We start from the raw sequence: 11,174 nt of genomic DNA on the forward strand, positions 1-11,174 counted from the left end.
CGAGAGACGGCGATACGGAGCGGAGAAGGAGTAGATCAGCCTTGACTTGTCATTGCTATGGCTTGCTTTGAGCCCAAAATCTCATCCATGCAGGCGGGGGGGGGGGTTTCTCTGCGTGCCCCTACTTCACGCCGCCATCCTCCTCTCACGTTTAATTTTTGGGGGTGGGGGGGGTCCCAAGAGGCACCCCCTTTGGCCCCCTCCTCGGCCACCCTTTCATTTCTGGCCCTTATTTGGGCCTTTCTCGCATACGGTGTCTGAATTCAGTTCTGAAAATTTCTGTGAGCTCTTCTTGGCATCCTGGACTGTCCAGTAGCTTCCCTAACTCGCACAGGCACACGGAAAAATTACTAAAAATCTACAAGTGTTGCACGGGCGTCCTTAGAGCACTTTGACGCTTAAAATCATCCTAGATCGAGCCGTCGCCTTCGACGTTGAATATTTTTCCCTTGATATTTGTAATTTTTAGCTATTTTTAAGCACCTCTCGGCATCAAAATTCCGCTCTCACTTAGTTCAAAGGTCTACGTAGTTTAATAAACACTAAACTATGTGCTAATTTCACTTGGTCCAATAATAAAAAATAACTTGAAAGTTCCCACCAATTTTCCTCAAATATCTTCAACCCCCAAGAAATAGTATTGAAAAAACCAATGCTAGAGCAAAATTTTTCCAACACCAAAAGGTTATACCTATGGACTTAGTTAGAATACTAGATGTAGAGTCCATAGAGATGGAAATAGCAAATGTGATAGATATGTTGACAAAGGGCAAAACTCTAGGCCTTGATAGACATGTAAACTAATTCTTCCAAACATCCAAATAACTCCTAAGTAAGCTTGTATTTTGCATTTGAAAGGAGGCAATATCATTAGCAATGCTACCTATATCCATAAATGAAGGCGTGGTTTAGCTGATTCAAAAAAAGGAAAAAAAAAAAAACCTAGCTAACTAGCATCCCATCACTTGCCTCAACACTGCTCGTAAAGACCTTGGCAATATCACTTTCTTCCCACTTAGATACTTGGGTTTAAAAGGAGCAAAAAGGCTTTATGAAAGGTAGATATTTAGTGGATGCTATCACTAGTCTTTGGGAAGGCATGGACTATGCTTAACATACCAACCCAAGTTGTGTATTTTTGAAGATAGATTTTGGCAATACATATGATAGAATTGAACGGGAGCTTGTTCCATAAATGCTAAATGACATTTGCTTAGGACATCATTTCATTAGATGTGTTTTAGACCTCTTTGGAAATGCCACAATAAGATATAATTCAATGATTCAACTGTCAAGCCCTCTCGTGCCTCTATTGTATACCATATCAATGGATGCATTCAGATGGTTGTGGGAAGAAAACTTTCAATGAGACATTGCTTTGCCACATACTGATAAATATATGTTGTTGAATCTAATTGTGGATAATAACAATGCTATAATTAGAAACAAGCAACATTCCCTCAAGACCTTCTACAGTTCCTTGGACATTATTTGCATGCATTAGGATCAAAGATCAACATTAAGAAAACATACATGAAGGCCATGCTAAAGGAGCCCCATAATTGGTTTAGAGAGAGTTAATGCTAGGAGATAGAAAATGGAAAATTTCCTACATTTTAAGGATCCTAACGGGATTCGGTATCACCCTCAGATAGAAGTGGCAATGGATCACGAATAAGCTAACTAAAAATTTGGATAAATGGGATGGGTTCTGGCCTCTCATATACTAGTTCTACAACACACCATCCTACTCACTTGCATCTATTTCCTAGCCTACTGGAGACCTTGTATAACTTGTTTGCAATAACTTGTTTCATTGTGTAAGAACTTCTTGTATGTTAGAATATTGAGAATGTATGCTAAGGAGGATCACTAATGAGCAAATAGACAATCATAATGAGACATAAACATTGATAAAGAAGAACAGCTAACATTATCCAAGCATAATGCAATTACAACTAATGAGAATGACTGATAGAATGAGTGTGGGGATGAGTGCCTTTTATAGGCTTACAATAGGTGGTATTGGTAGGTGGAAAAAGGTGGAAAGGGACCACGGTAATCACCAACTGTGATTTTAATAAACCATCCATACATGACCTAGTCTAAGGCTTTATTTGCAATTTGTTTCTTTGCCTTGTTTATTCCATACAAAGAGGCTATGGTGGATGTGATTGCACATTTCTCAACACCCCTCCTCAATCACAACCAAGAAAGACATTGAGTATACAAAGGCTGTCATGAGTAGAACCTTGCTAAGTGTAGACATGGAAAAAACCAACCATACAAAGCTAGAGGCTTTTACAAGGCCTCACTAAGTGTGTAGAGGCTATAGTGTGCAAAGGTTACATGAGGAATATAGGAGCTTATGGTGGGAACATTAGGCAAGTCCACATTTTAAACTTAAAAATGTCTATCAGAAAAAGAGCTACAAAAGAGGGACTAGTGAGTCCTATCCTTTTGTTCTTGGAGTTCTTCTTCTTCATTGTTGTCTTCATCTTCTTTGACTGTAGCAAGATATGCTCTTTGAGACCTTTTCTTAGCATAGCAAAATTTCTCAATATGCCCAATTTTCTTACAAAAGTCACAAACTATGCTCTTCTTCCCTTTCACATAGAGGAGTTGTTGGTCTCCTCTTGGGATGTTTGTTTCTCCCTTGTTCTTGATCTTCTTTTCCTCTTCTAGGAGAGAGGCTTTGATATCCACAAGCTTCGACTTTGGCATGTTGATTAATGTGGTACACACATTATCAAACTTAGGTGGAAGACTCTTGAGAAGCACTCCAATGCAAATGTCTTCATTCATCTTCAAGTTGATTCCTGCAAGTTGTGTCAACAAGCTTTCCATATAATTCAAATCAATTGCAAGTGAGGTATTACTTTGCATGTCAAGCCTAAAAAATTCAATCAGTAAGCCATATTTGGAGGATTTTGAATGAGCTCCAAATAGGGTTTCTAATCGATCCCATGTCACGTGAGAGGTTTCACAATCATCAACATGATGAATGTAGATGTCATCAAGTTCGAGCTTGATAATAGCTTGAGCCTTATCATCATTTTTATCTCGTACGACTGAAAGTGCAGCTTCCCTTGGTTTCTTCTTTTGACCACTTGTGATTGACCACAAGCCTTTCTTCATCAAGATTAGTTTAATCCTAGTTTGCCATGTATGGAATCTGACACTATTGAATTGAGTTGTCGATGAGTCCTTGCCCATGTTGAGGTTCCACGATCAACAGCAAATCAGCTCCAAAAATTTTGCATTTCAGCAGAAGAGTTGAGCACAAGTGCCAAGAAGCACTAGGTGATTAGTATCAAGAGATACTAGGTGACCAGCATGCCCTTTAAACTTGGGATCTTCAAGGTCTTGTAAGTCTGTGGTTCGAGTCTTCCCCTCCTTGATTTGATGCTGGAGTAGCAAAAAAAAACTCAGATTTGATCAAAGGCAAAGCTGATTGTGTTAGATAACATAAGTGCTAAAAGCATTAGATGAGTGTCAGTGGACACTGTGCTTGTATCTTCTTGAAATGCTTGCAAATCTTGTCAAGATCTCCCCTCCTTGCTGGTAAATCACTTGAATTCTTGCTGAAGACTGAGTGCTGAGGCAGATTAGAGAGTGAGTGACTTGATCTGAGCCAAAGGAGTGAGAGAAAGAAGTGAAGCATGAGCTTGAAGCTTGATAGCTATGGCTGTCCTCTTTAGGGTTTTGACAGGCAACTAATATTTTGTTCACAGTTGATCGAGGACTAAGCCATTTTGACACAAAACTTGATGAGAAGGAAGCTCACGTGCCAGGCTTCAAAATCCCTATGTCATTTGTCAACATCGTTCTACGTGCAGGTTGAATGGACGGTATGAACAAAGAAGGCGCAAAAAATGGCAGCATGCTAATACAAGCGCAATGCTGAAGCATATGTTGGGCAATGTCACATTGTGAAGTGATATGCAGGAGCGTCTGGAGCAAAGGAAGAGTTCCCCAAAAGAAAGTACGAGTTGAAACGGTCTGGTTTGAGAGATTCAAGCCCTCCACTGAGGGTGGGTGGCTATGGAGGTAGGTGAGAGATTCATGGGAAAGTGGAGGGAGCCAGAAATTCAAACTGGAATGACCCAATCAGTGGCCTAATGACTCATTAACTTGAGACCTGCTCTGATACCATGTTAGAATATTGAGAATGTATGCTAAGGAGGATCACTGATGAGCAAATAGACAATCATAATGAGACATAAACATTGATAAAGAAGAACAACTAATATTATCCAAGCATAATGCAAGTACAACTAATGAGAATGACTGATAGAACGAGTGTGGGGATGAGTGCCTTTTATAGGCTTACAGTAGATGGTATTGGTAGTGGAAAAAGGTGGAAATGGACCATGGTAATCACCAACTGTGGTTTTAATAAACCACGCATACATGATCTAGTCTAAGGCTTTATTTGCAGTATGTTTCTTTGCCTTGTTTGTTCCATACAAAGAGGCTATGGTGGATGTGACACATTTCTCAACATTGTAAAGGACAGACATGAACAAATTCAAAATTCCCAAGATGACATATAATATAGGCTCTATGGACAAAAGATATGGAGGCTTTTGCATCCTCAATATCCATTGAATGGCAAAAAAGATAGACTTGAAGTGGATCGTTTGAAGTCAATTCAATGCTAATGAAGATTGGGTGATACCCATAATTAAGAATTTAAATCAATTTGAAGTAGAACAGTGCCCCAAATGGAACACCGCAACCCACTACATACTATCATATTTAGCAATGTCACATTCAAAGGTAAGAAGCTCTCCCCTCTAATAAATTCAAATTGGAAAGCTTTGTAAATATACAATGTGAAGTTGGTCAAAATTACAAACTTTTTGGAGAAGTATGAGGTGGGAAACACCAAACATGTCAACTATATGATGTGTAGAGGCATTACGAGCAAGTTGAAGTAATGTAAAGCTCAGTGTGTTCTTGGGTCCAATAGGTGGCCATGCAAAGGGTCAAGTTCAATGGGAAGATAGCCAAAAGGCTTTGACCTCTAGAAGTAGTTCTTAGAAACTATTGATACTCCCCCTTTATATCTTCTTGTACAAATCATCATGCACGTTACTCTTGCACTCCAAGACAAAACTAATATTCTCAAGGAAAATTTCCACCATCCTTAAAAAGTGTGAGCCAATGGAAGTTTTTAGAATGTGAGGGAGGCATTGCAAAAGCATAACAAGCATGATGTGGTGGTCTACAAAAAATCCAATTTTTTTCATCTAACACGTAGAGTGTTGACTAGAAGCATATGCACCTAAATTAACATATACTCAACTTTGGCTAAACTTGGACCATGCACATGATGCGTACAAATGTGTGTGGTGTATCATTACTAGCTTTGTGTCTTGTCAACATTGCCCCTTCCACCCACCTACATGCCATGCAGTGGTACCACCTCTTTTGTGGGACTATCATATTAGCATTCTTGATTCCCCGCCCCCCTCGATCGGTTGCCTCCCCCATCTCTTTTCAACTTTACCCCGCCCCTTATTCCTTCATCCTCTATCACTATCCCCCTTCATGGGACCCCAAGCCCTTCTATGAATCTAGTAGAAATGAAAAGTATAATCAACACCTCAAACTCCACCTAATCTTCTTTCCAATGGAGGGTGTCAAAAAGTCCTTTGATGAGTACCGCAATAAATAATCACCCCTTCAACCCTCTCAATCCGCATCAATCCTCTCAATCACCACAACCCCTTCTACCATCTTCTCCCCCCCCCCCCCCCCCCCCCCCCCCCCCCCCAAATGAAGCAAGACTTCCATGAGTTGGAAGGCTAGATTTGTCATTCTTGCAGTCTTGTTGTGGTTAATATAAGCCACATGGCCTTATATCCCCTAAATATTGTGGGTTTGGCAATCCCAACAACCTTACCACTCAATGTCCATGACCTCTCTTCTTCCAACGAGTGCCAAAGGACTAGCCCTCCAACAACAAGGGATAATGTTAATGGACACTAAGAAGGATCCATCATTGAACACAAATAATAGAGCCCCCTGAAACTTGCCCAACTAACCATAAATAACTCCTACCATCCTTGTGAATTATCTAATAAAGCGTTCTAAAAGTAATTAGGTGGAAACTACTTGAGAAAGAGGCTAGTCACTAGATAATAGAAGACACTAACACTGCTTTGTAATGATTTGTTTACCGTTCACTAATACAACTCTAGTCTTCTCGCTATACTCTTTAAGTATCTTCTTGCTTGTGTGTGTGTGTGTGTGTGTGTGTGTGTGTGTGTGTGTTCAGCATACCATATTCTGTTTCCCTTCTTATTCTCCCCTCTATGGCATCCACACATGGACCTTGCACCAGATTGGGTCAAGTCACAAGATTGGAGTTGAAGCTTGCATGGAGATACAAGGAACATACATACTACGTGGTGATCCATGGAAGGTAGCTTGAGCATTAGACATAGGCTGCGATATGGGTGTGCTTGCATTAGACATGGTGATTCATGTAATGTAACTTCTGCATTAGACATAGGCTGTGACGTGGGTGTGCTTGTATTGAGAGTGTAAGCATAGCTTGATCTCTGTCTCACTACCAACAGTAGTTTTGTAGACTAGATGGACGACAGAGCAAGTGCGTAGCTGAAAAGCCTGCCCAATTTCTGACATGCAACTCACCTCACTCTTCTCAATGTACTATATCAAAGCCCTAAGGCTACTTTGGTTTGAATTAAAAACGCTGCTTATAATGGTAAGGAGAGAATAGTTTAACAAAAGGAACTTGATTACATGATGGTAAAATAGAGATTTGAAACTTCATCCACACGAATGCAATTTAAGTTGGAGAAAATCTTCCACCTCACTTCCAAAGGTTTCTTGCTCTTAAGCAACATCATGGCTCTGTTAAAATCGTATTGGTGCTCTAGGTGGTTAAAAGGATTAGAGTGAATATAGTAGACCATAAATATTGCATATCCTTCACATAGATGAATTGTGGTATCATGTGCATTGTCCTGTCAAGTACAAGATTCTGTTTATTCATAAGCAAGTTCAGTTCTCAATAAATAAGCACCACACACACCAAGAAGAACAAAATTTGCAGTGCCATTGTCATTAATAACACAGCTTCAAAAAGGCATGCTCTTTACCAAGTTATAGCATGGGCAATTAAATAATTTAGGAGCAGGAATATGTTTCACCGTTAAATAACTGGTGGAATATACATGAGCCACAGCAGTCCCCTAAATGGAGCACTGGATGAGTATCAACCATTGTGACCTGATTTTAAACTTCAGGCTACAGAAGGACAATGCAGTCTGCTAAGGTCCAATTCAGCCTACATGCAGTCTCATAAAGTCTCACTTTAAATCTTATACTTAGAAGCTTAAACTGCAAGCGGACTCTCTGAGGCAACAGCATCAACAATATCTGGTGCTGCTTAGACGAGCTCTCTTAAAGTTTTTAAGGATATTAATGCCTCTCGCTCTCTCTCTCTCAGGGCAGGTGGTGACTTCAGCATGCAACCAGCCAGCAAGTACATGCATATAAGTGGTACAACAGAGCCATTAATCACCAACTTCACATCTTCAGGTGCAGTTGCTGTATCAGATTACTATTTCAAAATCTCTCTTTTCTTCACTCCAAACAGATGACTTTTGCAGTGACAAAAACTGGAGAAGGTTTAGCAAACCTAAAAAATATTCATCTTAATAAGCATTGCTATTCTCTACAAGTGCATGTCCCATCTTTGAACTGATGTACACGACTAGTATCTCTGATAATTATTTCACGCATTTCAATTTTGGATATTAACTTCATAGCATCATGACAGTCATCACAAACTCTCAAATTTTTTGTTACACGGATGGTTGTTCCTGGCGGTGTACTAATCAGACCAAATGCTACAGCCAGTTTCTCACAATGAACATCCTCTTGAGTTCTTTTGTGTGTTAAGCCATAGGGTGATCGTACTCTGCCCCACCTCTTAATGTTTGATATGCCCTGCTTTTTATGCATTAAATCTCTATTAGAGTGAGACCTCTCTCCAACGGCTAAATCATGCACCTTTTTATCAACCTCAGAATGGCCTCTCTCTGGTTTCTTCCACATAGGCACAACTGTTCTGAGCTCCTCCACCCTCTTTACATCGTTCCACAAACTAGCCTTTGCATAGGCACCTACAATTGAAATATAATCAACAGCAGATCGCCCTTCTAATTTAGATAGATGTTTGAAGCATCGCTGTCCCATTTCAAAATCCCCAAGATTTTTGCAAAAACTAAGCAAAGATATCCAGTCTACTACACTGGGTTGATAATGAAGACTTTCAAGAAAGTCTTCTGCCTCCCTTAGGAATCCTGCACAACCAAGCAGGTTAATGATTGAGTTATTGAATTCCTCTGTGACTGTCACAAGCTGTTCTCGCATAGTCTTCAAATATGCGCAACCCTGCTGTACTAGCCCTCCTCGACTGCAAGCTGAAAGAAGACTCAAATATGTAGTATGATTTGGGATTACACCTGCTTTTTGCATATCATCAAAGTATTTGAGGGCCAACAGATGATCATTTTGAGCATACCCTCCAATGAAAGCATTCCAAGATGCTGAATTTTGCTTGGGCAAACTGTCAAAGACAGCATGAGCGTCATCTAGATGTCCGCAATTGATATACATGTTAAGAAGAGCACTCCCAACACAAGAATTAAGCTCAAATCCCTTTTCAACTATTTGAGTGTGAGCAAGCTTTCCCTCATGGAGAGCTCCAATGCTAGAACAAGCTTTCAAAGCACAAACAAGTGTATCTAGGTTTGGCTCTATACCTCCCTGTTGCATTTTCTGGTAAAGATGCAGTGCTTCTTTACCATGTGCATGGTGACAATAACCTGCAATAAGAGTACTCCATGTGTCAATACTTATTTCAGGTAGCTTGTGAAAGACCGTCTGAGCACTCGCAAAGTTCCTATGTTTCAAAAAGGCATCAATGACTAAGTTCCCAATAACTATATTAGAAGCAAACCCACTGTCTATAACAGACCTGTACACCAAGCTGACTAGATCTAATGATACACTAGGAGAACAAGCTTGCAAGACAACAACAAAGGCTGCTTCATCAGGTTCAACCCCTTTTTCATTCATTTCAAAAAACAGTTTAAGGGCCTCTTCAGCAAGTCCAATTTGACTGCACCCTTTGATAAGAACCGTCCATGATACCACATCTTGCTCTGGCAGTTTGTTAAATATAATCCGAGCATCCTCTGAGTTTCCACATCTGGCGTACATGTCAATGAGGGCATCACCAACATTATTAACCAGTTCAAATCCATTTTCAATAGCACATGAGTGCACAATCTTGCCTTGCTCAAGAGCTGAAGTATCAGAATATGCTTTCAGTATAGAGCTCAATGTTACTACATTAGGGTGAACTCCCTCATCCTGCATCTTTCTAAAAGCTTCAAGAGCTTCTGCCAAAAGCCCATGTTGGATGTACCCACTAATAAGCGTGCTCCATGTGACATCATCTCGCTGTGACATTGCATCAAAAACCATGTGGCTATCTAAAGGACTTCCACATGTAGCATACATATCAATCAGGATGTTACCAGTGGACAGATCTGTCGCAAAACCAACCTCCCTTGCACATTCATGCAGCTGTTTAACCCGCTCCAGGGATCTTTCTTCAGAGCATGCTCTTAGGAGACAATTAAGGATGTCAGGACTCGGTTCCAAACAATCTTGTTGCATTTTCTCAAAAACCTCAAAAGCCTCCTCAGCTGCCCCTTGCTCTAAGTATGCAGCGATCAAAGCATGACAGGCAACCATATTGCACACGGCCAGCTTATGAAAAACAATATGCGTATGTTCAAGGCTCCCACATTTGACGTACATCTCAATCAGAGCACTGCCCACAAGTATATCTTGTTCCAGTCCACTTTGGATAATACAAGAGTGGACTTGCTTACCCCGCTCTAGGTCCCCTATGCTGGAGCATGCCTTCAAAATGCTTAAAAAACAAATTCTGTCTAATTCCAAATCTTTGTGCTGTATTTTCTGACAAAGCTCCAGCGCCTTTTCGCCATGCCCATACTGACTGTATCCACCAACCAGTACGCTCCATGAGGCTATATCCTGTTTTGGTAATCTTACAAACACTGTGTAGGCATCCTTCAGGTTATTGCCATTAGAAAGCACATCAATGAGAGTATTGCCAATAGGCACATCCCTTTCAAAACCGTTGTTAATTGCTTGGAAGTAATCCTTCCTGCCATCGTCCAGATTCGGCAAAGCGGAACATGCTTTCAGCACAAAAGTGAATAACACATCATTCGATTTTGCACCTTCTTGTTCCATCTGCTCAAACGGAAAAAGAGAATCATTGGCATGCGTGCCCTGAAAATTTGCCGCAATCAATCTGCTCCATGTTACCGTGTCGCACTCGGCCACGCCATCGAACATCAAGTGGGAGCGGCCGAGGCTGCCACAATTCGCATACATGTGAGCAAGGCTATTGGCAGCAGCGGAGATGTCCTGCTCGTAGCCATATTCTGATGCATCTGTGCGGACGATTAGGCCGTCTTTCAGGCTTGGCAGGTTGGAGCGGACAGCCAGGAAGACATAGCCATGGGGCTCAGCATGTACATCATCATACATGTGGCGGTAAAGCTTGATGGCCTGCTGGGACTGTCCAGGCCCCGGGTTGGCCAGGACCAAGGGACTCCAAGCAGGTGCATTTGTGCAGGGAAGGCTGCTGAGAGGTTCATTTGAGGCTTGGCCCCGATTGAGACTCCATGGCTGGACATCGGCCAGCGGCGCGCCGGCACTTCCATGTAAAACCTCCAGCGTCTGCATTATGCCTGCCCTGCTTCTTCTGCATCCACACAGCTACAGACGAGCAATGGACAGACAACACACATCTCGCTTTAAAATGTTCACAATTTGATAATGTATTTACATTAATTAATTGTTCGAGATAGTTTAGCATAAATACTTTAAACACATAATATAATTTATAACCGTAATATTAATTAATCTCTATCTCTATATCTATACTACTACTGTCGATGATGCAGTGTCTCAGGGGAAGAACAAGATGAATATGGCAACGGGATGAGTACATAAGAAAATACGGAAGTATTATAAAGATTAAGAGAGCACACCTCACAATATGAATTAGGGACACCCTCATAAAC

General features: G+C 41.0%; 1 protein-coding gene across 1 annotated transcript; it reads right to left on the reverse strand.

The window, feature by feature from the left end:
* Positions 1–6,945: 6,945 nt before the first annotated feature.
* LOC148020158 (pentatricopeptide repeat-containing protein At3g26782, mitochondrial-like) lies at positions 6,946–10,914 on the reverse strand. The gene has a single exon (XM_087700453.1). It carries the CDS (start codon positions 10,831–10,833, stop codon positions 7,708–7,710), a length of 3,126 nt encoding a protein of 1,041 aa, XP_087556579.1. The 5' UTR covers positions 10,834–10,914; the 3' UTR covers positions 6,946–7,707.
* Between the last annotated feature and the right edge of the window lie 260 nt (positions 10,915–11,174).

This window comes from Lygodium microphyllum, chromosome 19 (assembly GCF_053477565.2).
Source record: "Lygodium microphyllum isolate KBCC chromosome 19, Lygodium_microphyllum_v1.1.10, whole genome shotgun sequence".
Lineage (NCBI taxonomy): Eukaryota > Viridiplantae > Streptophyta > Polypodiopsida > Schizaeales > Lygodiaceae > Lygodium > Lygodium microphyllum.